Source organism: Sardina pilchardus, chromosome 12 (genome assembly GCF_963854185.1).
Source record: "Sardina pilchardus chromosome 12, fSarPil1.1, whole genome shotgun sequence".
Classification (NCBI taxonomy): Eukaryota; Metazoa; Chordata; class Actinopteri; order Clupeiformes; family Clupeidae; genus Sardina; species Sardina pilchardus.
This window is the reverse complement of record NC_085005.1, coordinates 2,118,228-2,144,730: the sequence shown is the minus strand read 5'-3', so window position 1 is coordinate 2,144,730 and position 26,503 is coordinate 2,118,228. Positions and strand designations below refer to the sequence as shown.

At 38.8% G+C, this 26,503-nt stretch overlaps 2 protein-coding genes across 4 annotated transcripts in view; both read left to right on the top strand.

The window, feature by feature from the left end:
* Positions 1-23,473, top strand: part of vta1 (vesicle (multivesicular body) trafficking 1) — a 39,685-nt gene extending 16,212 nt beyond the window's left edge. The window contains exons 2-8 of one of the 3 annotated variants that reach the window (XM_062550895.1): positions 5,963-6,057; positions 9,876-10,003; positions 12,448-12,523; positions 17,175-17,286; positions 21,287-21,475; positions 22,088-22,162; positions 22,858-23,473. In XM_062550895.1, coding sequence (XP_062406879.1) covers positions 5,963-6,057; positions 9,876-10,003; positions 12,448-12,523; positions 17,175-17,286; positions 21,287-21,475; positions 22,088-22,162; positions 22,858-23,003 — 821 coding nt within the window. In that variant the 3' untranslated portion in view covers positions 23,004-23,473. Of the gene's footprint in view, positions 1-5,962; positions 6,058-9,875; positions 10,004-12,447; positions 12,524-17,174; positions 17,287-21,286; positions 21,476-22,084; positions 22,163-22,857 lie in introns of all 3 variants that reach the window. The other 2 variants (XM_062550894.1, XM_062550896.1) reach the window with 2 other exon arrangements.
* Positions 23,474-24,892: 1,419 nt separating this feature from the next.
* adgrg6 (adhesion G protein-coupled receptor G6) overlaps positions 24,893-26,503 on the top strand; it is an 83,646-nt gene continuing 82,035 nt past the window's right edge. Inside the window, exon 1 of the mRNA XM_062551467.1 lies at positions 24,893-25,098. Within this exon, the coding sequence (XP_062407451.1) occupies positions 25,097-25,098 (2 nt within the window). The 5' untranslated portion in view covers positions 24,893-25,096. The remainder of the gene's footprint in view (positions 25,099-26,503) is intronic.

Sequence of the window (26,503 nt, the reverse complement as noted above, 5' to 3'; positions counted from 1 at the left end):
GTTGGCCATAGAGATTGCAGACCAAGTCAGAGAGGACATCGGTCAGAAACTGGACAGGATAACATTCTTCACTGACAGTAAGGTGGTGTTGGGATACATAAACAACACGTCCCGGCGGTTCTATGTTTTTGTAAATAACCGCGTGCAAAGAATCCGGCAGTCAAGTCACCCAAGTCAGTGGAGATATGTGCCCACCGGAAACAACCCAGCTGACCATGCTACAAGGTGCTTGTCTGCAAACCAGCTACAAACTTCCAGTTGGCTGACTGGACCAAAGTTTTTGCTGAATCCTGAGAATTCAACATCGGACGCTCACTTCGAACTGATTGATCCAGATTCAGATGTGGAGCTTCGCCCTGAGGTCGCAGCTTTCCTGACCAAAGTCCCAGGAACACAGCTGGACACTGAGCGCTTTGAAAGATTTTCATCTTGGAGCAGACTCACAAGAGCCGTAGCACGGCTGAAGCATGTTGCACAGAGTTTTCATAAGCCATTCCAAGATTCACAATGTGTTGGCTGGCATTTCTGTGGAAAAGGCATGACGAGCACAGAACTCGCAACAGCAGAACATGTCATCATCAAGGCTGTGCAGCATGAGGTGTATGCAGAAGAAATTAAGTGCATTCAGCAGAATCATGTCTTACCTTCACACAGTCCGCTGAAGAAACTTCACCCTGTGATGGATGAAGGAGGTCTGTTACGTGTAGGAGGCCGCATCACTCGCTCAGACTTACCTGTAGATGAGACTCACCCAATCCTGATTCCTGGTAGGCATCATGTTGCCACATTGCTCGTCCGTCATCACCATGACCGAGTCCAACATCAAGGAAGGCACTTTACAGAAGGCGCCGTGCGTGCAAGTGGCCTATGGATAATAGGAGCGAAGAGAACCATCAACAGTTTTATCTTTAAGTGTGTGACATGCAGGAAACTGCGTGGCAAATTGGAACAGCAGCAAATGGCAGACCTTCCCGAAGAGCGCCTGCAACAAGAACCTCCATTCACTTACGTAGGCCTGGATGTCTTCGGTCCGTGGGAGGTTGTCACCCGACGAACGAGAGGAGGCAGTTCCAACAGTAAGAGATGGGCAGTATTGTTCACATGCATGTCCACTAGGGCTGTTCACATAGAAGTGATAGAGTCCATGAGCGCTTCAAGCTGTATAAACGCTCTTCGCAGATTCTTCTCAGTCAGAGGACCTGTGAAACAGTTGCGGTCAGACCGCGGAACCAACTTTGTTGGAGCCAACACCCAGTTGAAGTTGGGAACGGGCTCTGAAGACGACAGTGTAGAGAACTACCTTCGCACCCAAAGGTGTACTTGGGTCTTTAACCCCCCACACGCCTCTAACATGGGCGGAAGTTGGGAGCGTATGATCAGAACGGCACGACGCATCCTCGATTCAATGTTACTCCAAGCTGGAAAGTCAAAGGTCACTCATGAGGTGTTGTGCACCCTTATGTCAGAGGTCATGGCCATTATCAACTCTAGGCCGCTCATTCCAGTTTCTTCAGATCCTGAAGCACCTCTGATACTTACCCCAGCCATGCTGCTTACGCAGAAGATTGGTGCTTCGCCTGCTCCGCCAGGAGACTTTGCAGAAGCGGACATCCTAAAACATCAGTGGAAAAGGGTTCAGGCTTTGGCAGAGACTTTCTGGGCCAGGTGGAGGCGAGAGTACTTGAGCACAATTCAGGCCAGACAGAAATGGCACGCCAAGAAGCCAAACCTCAAGGAAGGAGACGTAGTGCTGTTAAAGGACAAACAAGCCAGAAGAAATGAGTGGACGAAGGGAAGGGTTACGAAGGCCATCCCAAGCGCCGATGGACTAGTGAGGAAAGTGGAAGTGAAAGTCGCGTCCCACCAGCCCCCAAAGACTTACCTGAGACCCATCTCCGAAGTGGTCTTACTCTTGGAGTCAGAGGTGGTTTAGGTTAGGTGTGGCACTCTAAAGGTGCCAGGCGGGGAGTGTAATGTAATGGGGAGGGAAACTTGTATTTTGAATTGGGACTTTTATGTTGAAGATTTTGTTAGCAGTTCTGTGTCCTCTACTTCCTGTACTTCCTGTTTAGTAAAAAAGAAGGCAGCCATTTTAGTTAGTTGTAGTAGACTACACAAGGAGGCACATGTAATGACACAGCAGTGATGATGTTAGCCCTGCACATCTAATCTTGGTGTTTTCTTCAGGCAAAGCCAGTAAGTTTCTCTATGAACCTGTTAAGAAATAGGAAAGAAAGAGTTAGTTATCTTATGTAATTATGGATTTTGGTTAGTTAAAAGTACTTACCTGAAATGCTTAGTTTAGCTAAGTTAGCTAAGTTTAACGTAACCTGTAACAGAAAGTTATCTTATATTTTTAGCATGTTATACTTACCTGTGTAATTTGTATTTATTGCAGTTTTACCTTTTCTTCATTAAATTTGTCCAAATACGACACTCTGCCTGTTCCTTGGAGAAGATAATGAGGAAACGAGTTTAGCTTGCTGTTTCATGCTAGATGAGAACAGTACACTTTGCATGCAATATTTATATCCCAAAGGCCTTTTCCTGATAAGAATATATATTTTTTACATCTCTGTGTTGCATATTTGTTGTAGGAAACAGACCAACTAGTCCCTGGGCTAGAGGGAACAATGCACAGCCCACGCCCCGCTTTGCTTGGCTCTTGTAAAATGCTGACCTTCACTCATGTGCTTCCTGGCTGTTATTTTCTATAGCTATTTGAATGTACCAGGTGATATGGCAGCACAGATAAATACAGAAGAGTGTGGTTTTGGCCTTTCACTCTCCCCTCAGGGCCTTGTTCATTTTCAGCCTGGTCACACTGAACCTGTGACATTATGCAGGGCTTTGCTTGAGCAAGCGGGAGTTTGATGAAACTGGTAGAGAATAGAGGCGAGTTGTGATCACAGGGCTTCAGAGTTGTAGCTACTTGATTACAACTGTGTTTTTATACGTTTCTTAGAATTTGGCCCCATCTACACATACCAGCCCATCTACCCAATTATCTGCCACAAGCATGCTACATTTCAGTGGCACAACATAGTACATACTCAAAAATATAACGATGAAACAGCAGGTTTGTGGGACTGAAAACTATTGTACTGTAAAGACATTTGCCCCATTTTGAGCAAATTGAGTGTCTGGACCATTAGTATTTCAGGAGTTCTTATTGTAAAAAAAGATGTAAGAAAGAACTCTCTTCAGAAACGCGCCAGTATGTTGTTCTCAGATAGTAGGCCTAATGCTATTCTACACAGAAAATACCAAGGAGCTGAACAATATGTTACAAGCACCACATCGTTCACATATCAGTGGTTTTCCCAGGATGGGAAGAGCCACTAGATTATCGGGTGAAAAACTGGAAAAGCCTATAACCTTTGCCATACCATGTAACTTTGTAATGTCTTAATTCTTATTTTTAGAAAATGCAAATGGACAGAAAAAGGACCCTGAATATAATGTTTTATATTTAATTAAGAACTTGTATCTTGAATAGTTACCAAGTAGTTTATGAACTATAGCAGAGTATTTGCATGGCATACAAGAAGAGAGATATATAGTTGATGGATAAATTAACTGTTCTATTAACCAGTAAACCATGAAGGTAAATATGACCAATATCACTTAACGTTGACTGTAAAGTAAAACCAGCTAGATAAATACAAAGTAACAAAAGAACAAAGTAATCTTAACCAACAACAAACTTGAAACTTAGTCTGAGGTTTGTGGTTTTCTTTATATTTGATGAATTGTTTTATCTGGCGTATTTGACATTCTGAAAGAGAAAAAGAGAGGAAGGCCCAGAGGTGGCCAAAGAAAGACCAGCAGAAATCAAGAGTTTTGAAGAAAGAGAGAAGAGCCCCAGAGAGAGAGGAATCTCACCTTATATCCAAAATCAAATAAACACAATTAACATAGAGATTGCATTCATCTGGAAACCCCTGAGTCATTAAGTTATCTTTGTTATCTGAGAGCAGGGGGTGTGGGCATATCTCTTCAGACATCCCAAGTTACAGAAACATCACTTTGCTGTTCTACAACTGACAGTGCTGTATTTCTCACATGTAGACCTTAAAAAGGATATTGAACATGAGTAACTATGTCAAAGGACAAATTATAATCTAGAGTTCAGGTATTATCCTGTGGTCCAAGACAGAGCCAGGACTGCAGCAGGGTGGCGAGATGAAATGAAAGCTGACTTTCTAGTTCACTGTTTGTATTTCTGTATCTCTGTAATTTCTAAATGGCAAAAGTTGTTTTGAAAAAGTTATTGTTCCAGATCCATTATAGTGTTGTACAGAGGCAAATTACACATTTTTGTTACTGTCCAAATATTTTTTGACCTGACTGTATGGTTAACTTTGTGGTCTTTTGGTTGTTTGTGTTCTTGACTTTGCTTTGACAAGGATTGTTTTTCAAGACCATGTCTCCGATATCTCTTGAGACCACAGCCAGTGGCCTGTACATGATTGTTGTAATGAGTGTTATCAAGGGGAGGGGAGGATCGTCATTAATGACTGATGTGTAAACTGTAACTCTGACTTAGAATGTCCCTAAGGCATACATCAAGAGTCAATCTCCGTCAACAGGTGTTGTATCCATCAGTCAGTTACAATTTGCCAACTTTGCGTTAAAGGAACACTTCACCGTTTTTTCATATTAAACTACGTTATTCCCCTAATTAAGACGAATTGATACCTATCACGTTTCAATGCGTACACTCACTGGCTCTGGCGCGCGGCGCAACTTTGATAGCACTTAGCTAGCCCAATGTATTCATTAGGATCCAAACACAGATGAAGTTAGAAGCGACCAAACACCTGCGCCGCACAATATAGTTATCCCTCTTACCTGCTTATAAATGCACCACGTTTTATTTTGTGTTTGGTCACTTCTAACTTCATCTTTGTTTGGATCCTAATGAATGCATTGGGCTAGCTAAGTGCTATCAAAGTTGCGCCGCGCGCCAGAGCCAGTGAGTACGCATTGAAGCGTGAGAGGTATGTATCAACTCGTCTTAAATTAAGCGAATAACATAGTTTAATATGAAAAAACGGTGAAGTGTTCCTTTAACGTAATGCGTTAAATAAGATACCCATACATGCACACATTTTTGGTTCTCTTATAAAATTTGGCCACATAAAGTCAAGTCACATTTATTTATGTAATACACTTAAACACAATTCAGTTGTCCCAAGATGTTAAAAGAAATAGAATAAAATATATTAATAAAAACAAAAATAGAAGTTAAATAATAATAGTAATTATAGTAATGATAAATGGATTATGATTATAGAATGAGGATGACTGAAACTACACTTCTACTACTACTCTACAACAAAGTATAAAACAAATACAAAGAGGAAAGAGTGAAGTTAAAGGGGGTAGGTAATATATTGCTGAAAATAAATAAGAACAAAATAAAAAACACACCAGTGGAAAATTAATGGACATTAAAGGCCAGAGAAAATAGCTACTGAGAGTGGGACAGGATTTCATTTCTATAGGGAGATTAAACCGGTGGGGGCAACAGAGATCATCATACCTAAGACTTCTGAATTTTCCAGATTATCTAGTAAATGATAGTGATTTGTTTCAGATCACCAAAGGTGCAGTGTAGATATGTAACTGCTGTATGCTGTTAAAAATTAGATTAAAATGTTTTATGTATTTGTTTTTTGGGGGGTTGTGTCTTATTTTCTAATTCAGTTGTGTCATTCATTGTCATATGTAGGAGAGAGAATTGAATGTGACAACTGTGCTGCTACTCATGCTAAACTTTGCATGGCAGGCCTGTTGGTTAGATGATTTCACTACCTTCTTTAATGGAAAAGATGCTTGAAAAAAGTATTCATACATTCACAGACACATGCACATATGAGTGTTCTGGTAAGAGCATGTCATACAAACTTGCAGATAGACATTGACACAGAGATTAACATGTTTTGTTGTTTTCTAGGCCGTCTCTATTCCATGCAGACAGGCATGAAACTGGACAGTAAGAGCCCAGAATGCAGGAAGTTTCTTGTTAAACTAATGGATCAGTTGGAAACGGTAAGAAATGTTCTCAACACATACAAAGTTTACCTGATATCAACTGTAGGTTCAAAAGGGACCCCTGATAAATTTGTTCCATTTGCATCCAAAACCAATGTGTTTAGTAGTAAGTTCGACAGCCAACTTTGTTTATATTCAATGCCGATTTATTCATCTTCCACTCTAAAAAAGTTTATTCTTGAATGGATACGTGGCTGCTCTGAAATCATTGGTTGGAATATTGTACCATACATTGTATTGTAAGCCATGGAAATTCAGGGGTTTTGCCAGGGAAAGTCAGGGAAAAGTCATGGAATTTTACATTTGATATAAGGTGGGAACCCTGGGTGATCAGTAATTGTTCAAAAACAATTTTACATTCTGAACTTCGATCTGGTAAGGGAGGATTTAATGTTTAAGTCATTATCATCATTATCAAAGGACTGAAGTTGTATACAGTACCTATAGTTGGAATTTGAAAATGTATGTAGAAGTAGTTCAATATATGGCCATTTAGTGTACAAAGTATCAATATTGTACCATATGATTAGAGTGCCCTGGGAACAAGATGGATGTTAGTATACAGAAGTATAACAGTACAACACTGATATGGGCTGCCATATAGATTTTATGTTCCTGTTGGCTACCACACATACGCAAGGTTCAATACCTCATTTAGTATCTTCATGTTCATAAGCTGTGGATACCTAAAATATTGGAACAACATTAATAAACTACTGTATGTGCAGACAGAATACTGACTTGATGCCATGTGGGTTTAGAAATTGGTTTATACTGTAATACCCTCTATGCACTTTCTTCTGAATCTAGGGGCTTGTGTAAAAAAAAGGCAAATCAAATATGAAAACATTTAAAATTGAACAAAAATATATTGCTGGTTGTTGTGGGAGCTAAACAATAAGTAGACAAACTCTGAGCAAAATCTGAGATGGTATAGCAATCATTTTCCTGATTCTGTCTGATTTGACACAGCATAACCCTCATGCATTTTGTTAGTAGCACAGTATTTGTGGATTCTGTGTTACATATTGATTTATACTGACAAAAAACAACAGTAGTTATAAAGAAAATAGTGTCTTTCAAGATACAAATCAATCAGATTTAGCCCAAGCTCTGGGGAAAAACCCCAGTTTGTCTCTTTTGACCAAAGATGAAACGAAGACGCCCTTGTTCCGCTCCCTAGTTATATCAAGAGTTCAAAAGACAGACTTTATTGGTGTTCTTAGAAGGGGCCAGCAAGCTGTGCCTGACCACTGTTTTTGTTTATGCTCAGGTATTTTTATAGACATTTTGGGACCAATTAGGACGGCTTAAGGATTTGAGGCAGCCTTTATTTCAGCAGTGGTGACATTTACTAGTTTAAATGTTATAGTAACAGGAAGCCTTAGCTTCCATACAAGGGTGCATATCCAGGCTGAATGTTGTAAAAACAAATTGGGTCGGGTTTCTGTAACCTTAGCCTCCTTGTTGCCTGTGCAGTGTTTTAATAGGAAAGGCATCTTACAAAACTAAAGTGTATGGCTTACTCAAACAACGTTTCCACCTTTTGTAGCAGTTAGCTGTTTGACCAGTAACATTTAACATGCAGTTTAAAAACACAAACCTTTCACAACATTGCCTTAGATCTTCCAAATAATTATACTCAATTTTTAAGCTTTCCAATCCAGTTTGCACTTAATCAGAAAAAGCAACAAAATCACATTCTCCCACTTGCATTCTCCATTTTCCACATTCAGTCATTTTCCACATTTTTTGCACACAAGTGATGTATTGTGTCATGTATGGCCCCTTTCTAAAAGATTCATTGAGATTTCATTAAAGCATGAACAGTGCGCCCATTCATACGTCCTCAGTCCACCTGTTGAAATGTAATCAGTATTTGCTTTACAGATTTTACAAGGAAACCTGAAGCTCTCTACCAGACTGTGACATCTCACGTCTCAGAGAGTGCCTCTCTTGAGTGGAGTTTTGGGTGCGAGTAACTTCAAACCATATGATAGGCCTAGAATATACCAACAGTTCAATTTTTAGAGCTCAAACTGACTTCAATCTTTAAAAAAGTGAGTTGGCCTTAAAGGGATATTCCGCCATTTGTGGAAATACGCTCATTTTCCACCTTCCCTCGAGCAAAACAATCGATATTTACCTTGTTCCCGTTCATCCAGCCATTCTGTGAGTCTGGCGATACAACTTTTAGCTTCAGCCTAGCATAGATCATTGAATCGGATTAGACCATTAGCTTCTCGCCTGCTAGCTTCATGTTTAAAAGTGACTAATATTTCTGATAATTTTCTCATTTAAAACGTGTCTCCTCTCAAGTTAGAAAGTGCAATAAGACCAACTGAAAATGAACCCTGCCGTTTTTCTAGGCTGATTTGACATGGAACTACATTCTCATCTGGCGTAATAATCAAGGCAACTTGCAGCTACTGGCACTACTACTGCTTGATGTCTATGGGGACTATTTTCAGATGCTGCGTACGATATCACTGCGCCTATGGTACGTTTGCAAGTTGCCTTGATTATTACGCCAGATGAGAGTGTAGTTCCATGTCAAATCAGCCTAGAAAAACGCCAGGTTTCATTTTCAGTTGGTCTTATTGCACTTTCTAACTTGAGAGGAGACACGTTTTAAATGGGAAAATTATCAGAAATCTTAGTCACTTTTAAACATGAAGCTAGCAGGCGAGAAGCTAATGGTCTAATCCGATTCCGTGATCTATGCTAGGCTGAAGCTAAAAGTTGTATCGCCAGACTCACAGAATGGCTGGATGAACGGGAACAAGGTAAATATCGATTGTTTTGCTCGAGGGGAGGTGGAAAATGAGCGTATTTCCAAAAATGGCGGAATATCCCTTTAACCTGCTATCTCATTAATCAGTGTATTGGATTTACCAGCTATTTATTGATTGTTGTTGGTTTGTGTATACTCATTCAAATGGAGTAAATTAGTTGAGATAATCCAAAGAAGAGTGCAAAACATTCATTTGATTTGACTTCACAGTTGTTTGTGAGGTTCTCAGTAGCAGCACAGATTCATTCACACAAGCAACCCAAACCCACCCTCTGTTTTAAATCCACCAAACTGACCTCAAATCTCTAATATTAAACAAGGCTAGAGAAATCCTGACACTGTTTTTAAACGCAAGTGAGACTGGAATACCTTCCATTTCATTGTGGGATATATATTGTGGAATAACTAACACTAACATTCATTTGAGTTCAACTAGACTGTGAGGTATTTTATGCCACATATAGAAACCTAGATACCCCATTGTCAGCTGAATTCTGTTGGATGGAATATATCAAGGCATTTAACATATTGTAGTGCTCAAGAGTTTCACTATGTGTACTGAAAGAATGCAGACTCTTTCAACTCACTCTCTAAAATAATAAACCATAGCTTGTTTAGATATTAGGGCTGTAAAGTGATTAAAAAAGTCAAATTAATTGTATACTCTGTATACTCCAAACCAACATTGTAGACTTTAAAGTTCCCAATGTTTAATAGAAATCCAAAGTATAGCTAGATGGATAGATACAGTAGATACTTTATTGATCCCCATCTTGACATCTTGTGCTGTGACATCTCCACATATGACTTGAAACCTGTGGATCTCAAAATATACAGGGAGCATAAGACATCAGAGTGTTGTTTAGAGGAATGAAGAAATTAAATGAAACTTCTGTTAGCTATGTGCTGGTATGCGGATCTTTATTCTCTATTTTCTATAGACTCACTTTTATTAATACGAAAAAGAGTGCTTTGTATTTCAGTGCATTGTACTAACATGTGCATATTCTCCATCCTGTAGATGAAGAAAGAATTGGGTGATAATGAATCCATCACTCAGGAGATTGTTGGCCATGCTCACATTGAAAATTATGCCTTAAAAATGTTCCTCTATGCTGATAATGAAGATCGATCAGGGCGCTTTAACAAGTAAGAGCTCTTTCCACTATATGCTGTGTTCTGCACACAAACTTAATTGAAGATACATTGACTTTAACATTTGATGTTTTCATGTTTTCATTTTCTTCATTTTTGAGGTCACTGAGTATTGTCAGTAGGAAAGAAATCAAAACAATCGGTGCTACCTAGCTCAAGATGCTGCAAGATTTCTAACAGCTAGAGCAACCAGTCAGCTACAGTGGTACGCTTTGGGGGAATCTTCAAGAGTCATGTCCCCAGAGCAGGGCTGTACGCTGCGAGCACCTCGTCGCAAATGCGAGTAAATATATATTAGTGCTAATTGAAAATATGAAATGGGAGCACAAGTGCGAGTACTGAATTCAAACCTTTTATTCGCATTTTGCTCCTAAAAATCCACACCAAGTGGATCAAAGTATAGGCTACTAGGCTACAATTTTCGCGCATCTGTATACAAATTTCATAGTTGACTTACTCTAACGCTCCTGGCTGGAAACTCACGCTTTCAGCATCAACCTCGCTGTCTCTCACACACGCAAGAAATGTCACTCCAAAACCATTCTTTTTCTTCAATCTGTTCGTTATCAGTTGGTGACTTTGTAGCGATTAGCCTACCGTTGAAACGGCAAACCATGATAAGAATGTTGACTATATAGCCTACAATTACCGTGTTCATTTCAAATATTATTATTATCACGGTTGATAAACACGGTGTGGAAACCGTGTTACAGTAGCTTCACCCCAGCCTGCATTTGACATAGGCCTGGTTGACTTCTATGAAAGAAATCCGACTGATTCTGTTGTCGAAATGATGGATTTAACCACGAGTTGGTGTAGGCTACACCTGCTTTAAAAAGGCGGAACATTTTCATTGCAAATGTGCGCATCATATAGCCACTCTGCGTCTTTGTATGGAGGTTACATTCACATTAATTCCATTCCACTAACGTTATCAGGAGAATACGTTTTATTTTGAGCTCTGGTTGTCACTCATTGGATATAACAGATATAGCCTACCAAACTCCAAGACGAGTCATGGTAGAGTAAGTTGCACCCAGCCAATTAAACATGACCAAGGAAAAAGTGACAACTCACGATGCCATGCCATGGTACTAGGCTACCTAAATCATAGAAGTTAACGTTACTGGACAGTGGACACTCATCTTTTCAATTACACCAGAAATATTTGTCTTTACCTTTGTTCGTTTTTTGAACATTTAAGTTATTTAATGAAAACATGATGTATCCTTGAACTATGCTTGACTCTTTTCCTAAAACCGAATGAAACCTAATTATGTTCACGTACATCTTAAAGTGACAGGCACTCAATTAGACCTACACACCACCCCTGTAATATCATTACAGTGTAATCAATATGAAGTATTCAGTTTACTGAATATTTTAAGCTATAAGTAATTATGCAGATCCTAAAATGCTATAAATTGATAACAAAATGTATACAAATTCTGAATTCAAAATATGAAATAGAAACAAGACAAGCCATTTTCTGTGTGTGTAGGGTTTGAGCAGAGACTATGATTGCCACTGCTGTGAATGATCTGTATCCTGCTTATGGCAAGAAGGTTTTCAAGGAAATTTCATAGTGCTCCTAAATTTTTTTCTGTGCTCCTAAACTTTTTCATTTAGGAGCACCTGTGCTCCTAGTGAAAAAGCTTAGCGTACAGCCCAGCCCCAGAGTGTACAGTAGCTGTCTGGCTGCTCTAGTTGTTGGTTGCAGCATCTTGAAAGAAGTACTGTTGCGCCGTTTGTTTTTTGTTTTGTTTTTTTTCCCCATACTGACTTTAAGAAACAGAGTTTTCCTTTAAGAAGCCTGCATAAGACAAGAAGATTGAAAGATTGACCTTTTTGTATGTAATTATTTTTTTGTTTGTTTAGCATATGCCTTGCCACTTGTCAACCTGTGTGTCCCTACTACTGACTCTTGTCCTGAACAATTATGACAGTGGGAAAGTTTGGTAAAGTGGTTGTATACACATCTAAGCACATATTGTCCACATATTGTCCACAATGAAAAAACTGTGACGTTTCGACCTGTCTGGGTCTTCTTTAGACGATAGCAAAAGACCAGCTCAATCACACGGCAGCATGGAGAGTGCGTGGGTTTGTTTTAGTACGCTGTCTGATACAATCCAGTGGCTGGTGTGAAATATGTCATTGCCGAAAGCTTTTGCCATCAGTCATATCATAATTTCTTGGATTGGTTTCTTGGATTGATTTCTTGGAGGCTCTTTCTTCGTTTTAATGGTGGTTGGCAAATCAGTCATATCAGTGGTGCATTACGTCACCTAAAAGACTGTGGGTGATTCCCACTCCTGCTTGATTCCGTTTATTTTTTATACACATTTCATGACAAATTATATATGTGGGCGACACTTTGAGAACTGATGCTGTGAAAAGCTGTAGGTCAATGAACCTATTTTTATGTTTTTCCACAGAAATATGATAAAATCATTCTACACAGCTAGCCTCCTGATCGATGTTCTCTCAGTATTTGGTGAATTATCAGAGGAGGTAAGTCATTTATCAGACATTGTCTGATAAATCTCAAATATTTTTCAGCAGCTAATACCATATGTGAATACTTGGAATTTGTTTATCTTGATTGTCTTCTTTTATCACATTCTAAAATATAAAAAATGCATGCATATACAAATTAAATGCTTGAGATATGGGGGAAAATATTTTCATTTTAAGTAGCACATTTAAGTTAAGTATAAGGTAAGTAAGTTAAGTATATTCACAATCTTTAGACAAAAGTGTCAGCTAAGAACCACAAATGAAGAGTTCTTTTCCAAAATGCTATATCCACCATTTTACATCCACCATTTTACAGTTTTTTCTGATCGCTTAAGCACATTTTTTGTAACTTGGCTATTTTTGCAAAACTCTACACACAAATAACAAAACCTTTCACCAAATTATCAAAACAATGTAGTTCTCTTGCAAAAGCGAACACAGTTTGATTAACTCTCCACACCTTCGTAAAAATGGTGTTTCTGTATCAAACAGTAAACACAAGCCATAATTTACTAAGCACACAATGTGTCAACTACACACTTAGTGTAAGTGTACCCCCCCCCCCACACACATTTTGTTTTGTTTTGTGTGTGTTTTTGTTTCCGCTACGTTTTGCATTATGCATTGCCATTTGGTGTGTAATTTGTTTTGTTTTGTTTGTGAAAGCAATACAAAAATATATTCACAAAAAAAAAAAACTACACACTTATGGTATGAATACAAGACACATCTGGCTTTTGCTTTCTCTGTGCACAAGGTAGGCTACAGTATGTCAGTTTGAGGTCATACTTTTGTCATAGTTCTGTAAACATACAGGGATCCAAACTTCAAGTATTGGTGTTCACACTCATCAAAACAAATACAAAGTCAAAACACAAAATAGTGATTTCACTGAGACAAAAAAAATCTGCCTACAGCATGACGTCTCTCTGGGTACGGCTACAAAATTTCATCTACAGTACATCGCATGCAATGTCCTCCTGTCCAAGGCACCGGGCTCCTTGTCCTTGTCCTCTTCCTCCTCCTCTTTCTCCTACAGTACTTCTTCACCTCCACGTCCTTTTCCTAGGCCTTCTCTAATTCTCACTCTTCCTGCTCCCTCCATTGTACTCCACACAGATATCTTACCTGTGCCTTATTTACACTGCTCAGGCTGATTGCAAAGTGAACTAATTATCTAAAACAGTTTTCATGATGTGACTGTGTGCCATACAGTTGGCAAAACAGTGTCAATAATAATAAATGTGTGTGTAATTTTGCTAGGAGTGTGTTGGCTATTTGGAAATTGAGTGTAAGCAGTGAGTTGTGTTAAAAGTTCCGCAAAAAGAGTGCTGTGCAGTGAATTGTGCCTACAGTTTTGCAAAGTTAAAATATTAACATATATTAAAATATTTAAAAAGAATGTACATTTTGTTTTCCAAGTAATTTCAGTGGAACTGTATTGGGTTATGTTTAGTTGATTTAACTCAATCAAAGCAAAACAACTGCATTTTTATTGATTTTACCTGAAACACACAATTAAACAACATGTCTTTTTAATGTTTTAAAAAATGGATTTATAGTGTTTTGGAAAAGAGCTCTTCAAATATAACATAATAAAAGTCAAATAGTTGAATTACACTTTAAAACCATTCATGTATATCAACTGGTCACCATGGTCACAGATGTCTTTAAATACAAAAGAGCGACCTGTGGAGTAACTGACAATGATTCACTGAGTGCAGCAGTTCCCCAAGGGGAAGCAGAATTCCCTTCTGTAGAGAGCTCATTGGAAGCTTTTTCTCAGGAGAATAGTTCCCTCTGACAATGATCGTACTTACTGGTACTCTTACCTTGCTGTTTCACACTGTGCGTGGTACAAATAATAGTAGTGTTGGATTACTGGTAGAAAGACGAAACATTTTGGACTAGATGTTGGACAGTATTAGAGGGGATAGATGGTAAACAAAGTCGTGTTTTGAGGAAATGACAATGTACTTACCTTATTGTTGTGATTTTTCCATATCTTGAGATTTACATATCTTGGAACACCAGTTAGTGGCAAGTGCACAGTGATGAAACAGACATAAAAAAAAGAATATAGAATATAATTTTACCAATAAAGAAATCAATTTGTTAAATGATTCGAACAGTTGTTTAGACATAAATGGAAGAGATACATTTTTCTGTAGTGTGTTTATCCAGAACATGCTGATGAAAGTGTACAGACCTTATGTTTTACAGTTTTTCCCCTTCATGTCATTTGACATTAACCCATTGGTCTTGTGTTCTTGAAAAATCTGGAAAAATACTGTGATCCATATACAGGGATGCATCAATGTTCCGCTTTCTCCGCTTTGGTGGACACACATATTTGCATTGAGTTCAATGAGCATCAAACAGGCCAATAGGCTAACTGAAGAAAACTGAACAAAACACCATGCCTATCTCTAGGTATGGTGAAGGGTGTGTGATGATGTGGGTCAATTTTAGTTCTAAAGACCAAGGGAACTTTATCAGGATGCATAGTATCCTGGATCCATGAAATAAGTGGCCTTTAAAAATAAAAAACTGCCAAACCCTATGTGTTAAATTCCCATAGGGTTACATAGGGGTGCCAATATTTTTGACCCCAGTATTTTGGGAAGAACATTTATTTATTTATGATACATTACTCATTCACAAAGAAAATTGGTGTGTCCTTAAAGGTTGGATTTTTCCTAATTTTATTACTTAAGCCATTAAAATCAATTTCCAAAAGATGATTTTATATTCCTCTTTTTAGTCAACTTTAGCATGGGGTGCCAACAATTTCAACCATGACTGTATAGCCACAACGCGATATCATTGGCGGTCACTTTCAGTCTTAGTCTTTAGTCTTTTGTCAAATGACCTTGGCCGGGTAAGAACTTCTTAGGAGCGCTATCAGAACGCTCTAACAACGCTCCTAAGAAGTTCTTAGCACTTAAGGGCTTCTTAACAAGTCTGGGAAACCCGGCCCTTATTAGTCATTTACATTATTTTTGTTAGTGAAGTTTTAGTTGACTAAAAGTCTCGTCATTTTAGTCTAGTTTCTGTCAAAAGAGAGCTCAATGTATCTTAGTCCAGCTTTAGTCAAAACATTGTAGCAATTTTTTCAATAACAAATTATCTCTGAGATTATTTCTGATTAGGCCTACTATTTCAGTCAAATAGTGTTTCACACATCTCAAATATAGGTAAAATGTCATAATTACCTGACGAAATATTCTGTTGAATGATTTCAAATTTTCAAAGCAACTTTAGTAAAAGTGTCTGCTTTGATTTAAGAGACACATTCACAAGTGATGATTACTCGAGAACCGCTTATTGTAGGCTACAGAGGTTTGCATTATCCTCGTATTCTTTAATGTCTGCTGTTTATTGTGTCATATGGTTTGCCCTGCGTTGAGTAAAGAGTTTGGGAGATATTTAGCCAAGAGTAATTGGTGTGCAGAGCCATGCAGAATATATGATAAAATGTGATATAGCCTAAGTTCAATGTTATCATCCGTTTATCCCATCATTTAGCCGCTAATGTCATTGGGAAGCTTAGGATCCGCTGTTTCACGTGATGTGATGTGCTGTGATGTGATCTTTATGACGAGTAGGCTACTCGCGAGCAAATCAACAGAATGGTGTGAATTTGGCCATCGAGTTGTCTAAGCAGCCACCAGAACTCTGCGTAAAGAAAAAACTTTGTTCGACTGCAGTTCAGCCATGCCACCAAAGAAGAAAAGGTGCATCCTTTTCTTCTTTGGTGGCATGGCTGAATTACAGTCGTCGTTGACTTGATTACTGCAACTCATTGTATGTAGGTTTAACTAAGTCAACCCTGCACAGACTCCATATTGTCCAAAATGCTGCAGCAAGATTGCTAACTAGATCTAAGAAACATGACCACATTACACCTGTGTTGGCTAAACTTCACTGGCTCCCTGTAGAACATAGAATTAATTTTAAAATGATGCTCTTTGTTTATAAAGCCTTACATGACTTAGCACCTCAATATATCTGTGATCTCTTAATTCCTTACTGTCCTCCTAGACCTCTTCGTTCTTCCTCACAATGTCTTCTTTCTATTCCTTCTGCTTTACTTAAATCCAAAGGTGACAGAGCTTTTTCTGTCTATGCCCCCCAACTCTGGAATAGCCTTCCCGATACTGTCAAATCTTGCCCCACTATTACTAGCTTTAAATCCAACTTAAAGACTTACCTCTTCTCCCTAGCTTTTAACACTCCCTGACCTCTCCACCTCTCCCTCAAATGTTTCCTTTTTGTTTATCTCCACTGTTGTTTTAACTTCTTAACTTTTCTTTAATTTCTCATTTGTTTTTATTTTTATTTTTTATATTTCATTAATATTATCACAATGGCCATCTTTTTTGTCTACTGATATTGTATTATTATTATTGTTATTATTATTAGTATTACTTTAATTATTATTGTTATTTATTTGTTTTATGTAAAGCACTTTGGTGCAATGCTGTTGCTTTTAAATGTGCTATATAAATAAAATATGACTTGACTTGACTTGACTAAACCTACATCCAGATCTAAGCCTTTTACACTGCTTTTCCCCCCACCCACATTGTGCTAACACATTTACCAATTGTAATCTTTTCTCTGAAACTATTTATTTGTCTAGAACATTCAGCACAGGAAATATGCAAGGTGGAAGGCAACTCACATTCACAACTGTCTCAAGAATGGCGAGACCCCTCAACCTGGCCCAATCGGAATGGATGGAGAAGCATATGGTAAAATGTGACACTTGCTGATACCTGTTATTACAGTACATTTGGGATTTTTTAGGCCTCTGTTATTATTGGAGTATTGAAGTTGTTCCCGTATGCCATAAGCTGGGCATACACTGTGCGATTTTTTCAATGGCGGTATTCAGCTGCTGCTCATACTGTCCGAGTGAATTCGCAGGGGCAGCTCATGATTCCTGTTCTCACACTACACGATCCGATGTTCGGATGCGATCTGACTGCTCACACTGTACATCCATATCCAACTCGTCGGACTCTTCTATCTGGAACTTTATCAGCTGTGCTGCCATGCGGCCCCGTGTTGTCTACTTGCTTTCAGTGTTGCCAGGTCACGTGAGGAGAAATAAACAGCAGGTCTCTGAAAATAAGCCATAATAAAGACACGGCCCCAAAAAGTTAGCATCCCCTCCCCGAACCCCTGTTACAGTACATTTCTGGGGTGGTCATAGAGGAGCCTACAGTTACAGTGTAGAGGTTCAAAATGCCCCCTGTGTAGGCTACGTGTAGGTAGGCGCTGCGTGCAACCAGCAACTTCACACAAAATCAAGCCCAAGTCACTTAAAATAAGCAGACTATGGCAACAGGGGTGGCACGGTTTTTGAAAAATGCTCCGAACCGTGCGGTTCACATGTCACGGTTCGGAGTGTGTTTTCGTCGTACGGTCCTACGGTTCAGGCTAGTTATGGCATGCGCAATTGATTCCCATATGTGACGACGTGTTTCCCTTACGTGCGAGAGTAGGAGTATGGAATTTTGAGTGCTGCGCGCAAGGTTTTAGAAATGGCAAGTGCGAGAGATCATCCCTATAGCTTGGTCAAACTGATGCACCTGACCCTGCTCGGGTGGAAGCATGTTCTTCCGCAACTGTAGACTATGCGTGCAACTTTACCAAACAGTAGAAGTAAACTCATTCTCCTTGGCCCGCTCTCGTGCGCGCTCAATGGACACCCGCCCTCGACATGCACATTAATCCAAATAGAACATTCACAATCGTGAATGCAATGACGCAGAGAAGACGATTAGCTAAATTACTGTTTAAAACGGTTAGCATCATTAGAAGGCTATGTTGCAGACTTGATACATACTCTTGCATTCAAGTTGACTGACCATCTCAATACCAATGTTTTCAACTCCAAGGCTTAAATAAAAAGGGCCTGTCCCAAGGAGAAAAAGTATTAGCTTACCTTGAAACTAAAACACATGTGGGGAAACTGAACAGTCCAACCAGTAGAGTATGATGAGCTTAGCCTGCTACTTTGTTTACAATATGTTGAGGCTTCAGCCAGACAGTTGAATTTAAGAGGTGGAGTTATAATGAATAGTAGGCTATAATCTGCATATACAGTACCCTCCAGAATTATTGGCACCCTTGGTAAAAGTTGACTAAAAATAGGTCTAAAAAATAATCTTTAGGTGATTTATTGTACTCCCACAATGAAAACAATGAGGAAAAATACACCCTGCAAGGGAAGCAAATTTATTCTGAGAAAAAGGAAAATCTCATAAAGAAATAAATGTTTTTAATAAAAACACGTCACTCACAATTATTGGCACCCCTACTTGTAATACCTTCTTAAACCTCCCTTTGTCAATAAAACAGCATGTAATATTCTTCTCTGACACCCCATAACGATTGAGAATACAAAGTAAGGGATTTAAGACCATTCATCTTTACAAAACCTCCCCAGATCGTCCAGATTGCTAGGTCCACACTTGTGCATTCTTCTCGTTGACTCATCCCACTGTTTTTCTATGGAGTTTAGATCAGGGGACTGCTATGGCAATGTCTGAAGCTTGATTTTGTGTTCAGTAAACCATATTTGTTTTGATCTGTGCATTTGTTTTGGTTCATTGACCTGATGAATGATCCAATCATGACCAACTTTTAGGGCCTTGGCAGAGATTGTTTGATTTCCTTTGAAAATGTTCAGGTTTTTCTTGGTGTTCATGATGCCATGCACCTTAATTAGGTTCCCAAGGCCTTTGGGAATTAAAACAGCCCCACAATAGCACAGCCCCTCCACCATAATTCTGATTAGGCATGGGGTTCTTTTTAGTATAGTCATTCTTCTATGTATGCCAAAGACACCTTAAGTGTTTTTAGCAAAAGAGCATAATTTTATTTTCATCTGACAATAGACCACACTCCCAGACATGTCATGGTACCATTCAGTAATTCCTGCCATTTACATTGTTCATTAAATGACTCTACTGGCTTTAACCTGACATGCTGTATAAATAATCTATTAGCAGTGAGGTCACTTTTGAAGATTTTTGGGGGGGACTTGGTGACCCCAAGATGATAGCTTTGTCTGTAACTCTCAACAGTGGTTCTTATAGATTTTTTTGCCTATCATACCATCCTCCATACTGTGCGTGGGAGCAAAATAGCCATGGGTCTTTGTCCAAGCATGTTTGCCACATTTCCAGATGATTAGAACCTTTTATTCATCATTTTAACTGGAAATATAGGCATTTTCAACAAAATACCTAGTTTCCGTAGACATTCTCTTACTTACAAATGTCAACACAATTTCTTTTTATTTCAATTTAGTGTATTCTCTTGTCTCTCCAATGTTGAAAAATGACTAGAGGATTTAGCCTCTGAGTGACTTCATTTTCATACCATAGTGAAAAAGAACGTCATGAACTACTTCTGAAAGTTGACAGACACTCTAATTTACTTTAAAACGTTGCATTTACATAGGAAAATGCTCCTGTTAAATGTTGTACGTAATATGTTTCAGGGGTGCCAATAATTGTGAGCAAGCTGTTTTTGTTAAAAATATTTATTTCTTTATGAGATTTTCCTTTTTCTCAGAATAAATTTGCTTGCCTTGCAGGGTATATTTTTCCACATTGTTTTCATTGTGGGAGTACAATAAATCACCTAAAGATTATTTTTATACCTAAAAATTTTTAGTCAACTTTTACCAAGGGTGCCAATAATTCTGGAGGGTACTGTAGCTTGCTGTTAAGAATATCAGACATGTCAGTATATAGAATGTATAAATAATTACATAATGTGTGTGTGTGTGTGTTTCAAATAAAGACAAGCTTTACATCTTGTTAAAAAATCATTCACACTATATGAAAGGAGAGCGATAAAAAGGCGATGCAATGAAACATATGGGTGGACGACCTACATTTTGTGCTGGTGCACCATCCCTGCCAAATAAATGAAAAGATTGTTGAAATCATCAATGTCTTCCCTCTTGCTTTATCAAAATCTCAACTGAAGCTTAAAGTTTCCTCAGACAATAATGTGCTTTATGTGAAGTCAAATTCAGTTTGTGCATTATTACATGATAACTATTCTCTAAATACTCTAGCCTAATTGTGGATGATTAAGCTATGCTGAAATATGTTTCTGGAGTGTTAAAGAGTAAAAGAAAAAATAACAACAAGAACCGTACCGAACCGAAAACCGTGACCCTAAACCGTGATACGAACCGTATCCGCATCTGTGTTCGTGCATGTGTAATGTGACAGGTTGAGGTAAATCGGCTCGTAACACTGCTTCAACAGTGCAATAGACTCACGAGGGGCGACCAGGATTTCAAACAGGTTTGATATTCTCCCGATCGATCGGGAGGTGGTCGTGAGTTGGTAATCGCTTCTCGTTACCCCATGTATGCTACACGATGCGAGACGCACGACTGAGCCAAAATTCGGCCCGATCCCCAAAAATAGTCGCACGACTCAAAAATCGTGGCAAAATGGGCCAAAAATCGCACAGTGTATGGCCAGCTTAGGGTCTTACCTCACAGGTTTGTGTACATAAAATAATACAACTATAGGGTGTTTAACTCTGAGAAACCATGACGAATAACCCAAACAATAAAGAACTTGTACTTGAACCAAAATTAAGCATGCTATATTAACTGTGATGGGTCAAACAGCCCACATTCTGGTATTTTGGAATTGGGACCCCTTTCACTTTTGTGTGTGTGTGTGTGTGTGTGTGTGTGTGTGTGTGTTGCAGATGACATGATTGGCACAGATGATGGGTCATCTGCTCAGGCCCCGTCATCTCCTTTTCAGCCCAGGTCATCCTTTCACACACCTGACCAAGGACCCGGCAATACTGCTGCTCCTAACTCCAACAACATTCAGATATCCCCAGGTGCACATGCTCCAGCCAACACACCTGCTGAGATTCCTTTTTCAACAGGTATGGAAAGTTTCCAGTTATTTGAAAGTGAAATTTGAATACTGGCTATTAGATATCAACTTTGTAGAACGTTTGTGAGTACCATCTTTTGACTTAAAACATTTCCATTTTCTTATGCTCCTTTCAACATGGTGTGAAATTTCCACTTTCTGTAATGTTTTGTGATACATTTGGCTTCGGTGCAGGTTTGTGCTTTCAGAGTACCCTTTAGGTAATTTATAGGTAGCTTGCTAATACTTATCCAACTTCCAAGGTTTACTTGGCCCATTTCATAATCTCAACTCACAGCCCACCCAGACAGTTTACCTTTGCAAAGGAGTTAACAGAATGGTCCTCACCATTCAAAGGGGGATAGTGAGGTAAAAACCTTTATTTTCATTGGGCTGGTGCTTGTTTGGATAAACTTGAGTGATCTACTGCGCTTTCAGTCAAACCAAAGCTGTTTAAACCTGATTTGGTCAAACTCTCCACTCATCACCAGCTTTTTCTCAAAATGCATACAGCCTGGCAGCTCTGGGTAACTGCAAGGGGGAAGCTGCTCTTATAATTCTTATATCTAAAACTTGGCGGTGAATCACATGAGAATGTAAGAGCGATTTCTTTCCCCAGCAGGACCTGAGAAGCCAGTGCCAGTCCCCAGGAGCATGCCAGTTGTTGACCCGTCTTTACTCAACACAAACCAAGAAGGTTGGATCTCCCCTAACAGCAACATTGTAAACCAAACATTGAAAAATGAATGTTATTTGATCGTGAAGATATGGCAAACTTGAGCACTTAATTTGACCAATGCAGTGGTCTAATGCTAAAAAATAAATATGACCTGAAATGTATGCCCTTAACTTGACTTAGCATACATTAGTTTTTTCTTATTTTAAAGACAGAACATACACTATATTGCCAGAAGTATTGGGTCACCTGTCTTGACCCCCATATGAACTTCAGTCACATCCTATTCTTAATCCATAGGGTTCGATATGATGTTGGTCCACTCTTTGTAGCTATAACAGCTTCAACTCTGTTGAATATTCATGAACTTGCTGAGTGGGCGGGAAAAACAAACTGTTTCATTGCAAGGCTTATTTATGACCTTGTATTAGGCGATCTAGCAGTGCTCCTGGGGCGTTTTCAGCCCCACAAATTTACATATGACATTATTTAGGCTCAAAGATCAATTTGTAATGGTCAAAAAATGCGTTCTATGACTCCTTTAACAGAAATGTGTGTTGGTTTTAGAGTGAATAGAATATACAGTATATTTCAAATATGACGGGAGAAATGTGTCTTCTACCAGTGATTTTCTTTACACAGACAGTGAGAAAGTAAGAAAGTAAGCTAAAGATGTCAAGATAACAAGTTCTTCTGGCTGTCATCCTTTATTTCAGGTGATGTGCGGCTTACTCCAGAGGACTTTACCCGGGCTCAAAAGTACTGCAAGTATGCTGGCAGTGCTCTGCAATATGAGGATGTGACCACTGCCATTCAAAACTTGCAGAAGGCCCTAAAGTTGCTCTCCACCGGCAAAGAATGAAGGCATTGTTCAGAGTTATCACTCATCTAGCTGAAAAGAGCCCCACTACAGAGCCGTGAGCCAGGCCACAGCTGTTTCAGGAAAGAGTGATTCTCAGAGCACAGAAAATTACTACAAATACAATGGCCACTGTGTCTCTACATTTAACCTATTTTAATGTCTTTCATAGTCGTCTTTTGCTACTGTATAGTATGAAATGGAGATTCGGATATATTGCACGTCGTCTGAGTGAAGGTATAAGGTATAAGGTATGATCTGTAAGGCTAGATACGGATACTTTCATATACAAACTTGAAAGTCTCTGCTGGTAATCTAAAATATGTTTCTCTTCTTCTCCGTTGATATTTAAGCAGTGTGGGTTATGCTGAATTAAACATAACAAAATGAGCTGAAATCCTGTAAAACATTGCATTGTGCCTCTTATTTGGCTTTGCAATTCCATTCTGATTCAAATAAAAACCTGAAACTAATCTTTAACTCTTCAGCATGCTTTACTGTTTCTGCATTTTTGAAGGGTTTATTTTTGTAGTTAAATGTGGGGTTCTGATCTTGTATAAAGGTTGTTGATATTTTAGCTCAATCGCTGCTGAAATACACCCCTTTCTTCCATATGGGTGGAGTAGTGTTGATAGGCTGGAATAGGAGTCGGTCTGAGAGCTTTTTTCTCCCATTTACTGTAGAGCCAGGACTACAGAAAGAGAGGATTACTTTTCTAAGCACACAATGTACGGACAGACGTATCTTTGCAAGGTTCCCAGACCTTAAACGTGAAATTCAAATACGTTCCATTCCCGGTTCCCTCAAATTTAAGGACCAGCATAGTTTAAGACAATTTCTGTTTTGTTTTTTTCTTTTGACACTTTTCTCTCCTCTTATTCTTCTCTTGTCCCTTTAACCCCTTTCCTCTTCCCCTCTCTTTTCAACAACCTACATCTGTATTATTCTATTCCGCTGCAAACTACTTAAAGTTAACATTAGCATTTGCATTGCATATTTACTGTACAAATATAAGCACTGACACAATAGATTCATTATGGTGCTGTTCAGTGGTATGTTCACATTCTATCAGTAATGTTCAATATGTTAACTGGCGTTGTTGTGGTGAGACTCTTTTTTTTATTAGTGTGAGAAAACAACACCTGCCTTATCCAAAAACTGGCTGAACAATCAGTGTAGCCATCCATATCTGCCTGAATCTTTTCCTTCTGCCATGCCCATGACTGTAGAGGGCATGCAAATTAAAATCAAATGGGATTTTCCAGTTTGTGCAATGTCTGACTCCTCTATAGCCTACCAAAAGAACCCTCCTCTTGGTTATCCTTCCAACAGGTCTTTGCTAAATGAATGGGCAAGGCTGTAAAAAGTATTATGACAGTGCTAGGTCTGATGAAGATTAGCATGTCCATACACCATATAATTTGTGCTTAGTTCATGGAAAACACAAAACAAAGTCTCTGATAATCCCTTACAAATGACGAATTAAAATACCTGGTATGACTATTTAAATATTCGAACACATTAGCTGGTTTGATGGCAAGAATATGGCGTCATTGTCATCATCCATTATACTGGGGTTAACACTTTAATCTTGTAATAAGGACTGTAAAGCTAAATAAAAAGGTAGAATACCTAAGACTCCGAAAGGGTTGATGTTCTGGCTGTTTTAAAAAATAAAATAAAATAAATAATGTGACCTGTTTCTCACTATTACAGGCCATTTTCAGTGTAGGCGTGTATTTATTTTGTTTTATTGAATAGACGCGGACTCAGGCGTGTGCTGCGCATGAAATGATTTAGCATTGCAGTATGTTAAGGTCACTTTGATACTCCCAAGGGCTTCGATGACAGGGTGGGGCGCAAGAACTCGAGAGTGGACTTGAACACTTTCATCGACTTCCTCAGCTGTAATTGTCTTGTTGAAGAAAGAAGCAGAGCCAACTACAATTAATCACAATTCGAGATAAACCAGGTATCATTGAATATTTTTGCGCTGGAGTGAAGCGTCGCCAAATTGTAATAACAGCTCTGAAATCTGAGAACTTGGATGACAGGTCGAAATGTTTCTACAGACGGGGGTGCCTCAGTGACAAACGATGTAAGTTCAAATATTTCCTGCATCTTCCTTTGCCTTCCACAGTCTGTTAGTAGAAATAGTAGAAATGGTCAAGATAGTTAGATAGAGATGGCTTGAAGCTTACAGAGTAGCCTGGTTTAAATGTTACTCAGAAAACACAGCAAAGTCCAGAGTAAAATGTCATGGTATCGGTTACAGCACTTTTTTGTGCATTTTGAATGTAAGGGTTGGCTGTGTTGGGTAACACTTGTTGATTGTGTATAGCCTATTTGAAATGGAGTAGGCTATAACAGAACCGAGAAGAGTGATTTAGCCACTTTTCTCCCTTGATTATATATAGAATCCATAATGAGGTCTGAACCAGATTTGTCATTTTTTAGTTGTGCAGTTATTTGCCACATAGGCTACCAATTCTGTTACTAGCAACCTTTGATGATATCTGATTATTTGCATTGATTGAAACAGTCACGCCAGTGTGATTGGGCTTACTGCCTGTGTAATGCGATTCCAGTGACAAATGTCGTCTTTCAGTAGGCTACAAGAATTCATTGCAGACTGACTGTAGGCACATGGCATGCAAACCTTTTTTGTCATTTTGTTTAATAGTTTTGAGGACAGCAATGTAATGAATTCAAGTCCTGAGTAAATTGTGCCAACATTAAAATAGGCGGTCACACATATAATAATTTGTGTTGGCCCAGTTGTTAACTTAAATAAACTGTTAGGCTATGTAAACATAAAATAAGTTATGTAAAGGGTGGGGCACCCACCAAGGGTCTAAAGAAAACAATATCTAAAAATCGCTTTATTTTACGCCTGTCCACATGCTTTCTTAAAAGTAATTATAACTGTAAAGTAAGGATAGACTTCCCTGACCAGAGCTAGGCTTATAAGAAACTAAATGAGGATGGTGTAGTGACCAATCAGAAAACTTCTGACATGCAGTAGAGATAGATACAGAAAACGGACAAACGGACTTTTAGGGTAAAGTGGCCTGTAGGCTTAAATTAAGTTGCTCAGCCACTTACATCATATAGCCAACAGACACATTTTGAAATAGCAGTACTCAGGTTTGTAAAAGGTCTTAAAATAACAAGCTACTTGACATTAACATTAACTTAAAGGAAAAACTTGCAAACACCACCAACAACCCAGTTGACATTGATAACATTATTGTAAACCTTTTAAACAAATATTGAGTGTATACTGTATACAATAGTTAAAATGTAGCCTATCTTAAAATGATCGTAAACTGCAAAATATGCCTGCTCTCCAGGCACAGAGGGGAGTTATGACACTGAAATCCTGGAACTGTCCTATTACAATTTTGTTGAAGGAGTCTCCTGAAAACACTACACTGTCTGACCAGTAGCTTTTGCAGCGGATGCAGGGATGTAGTGGAGGCTATAAAGTAAACACAGTTTAT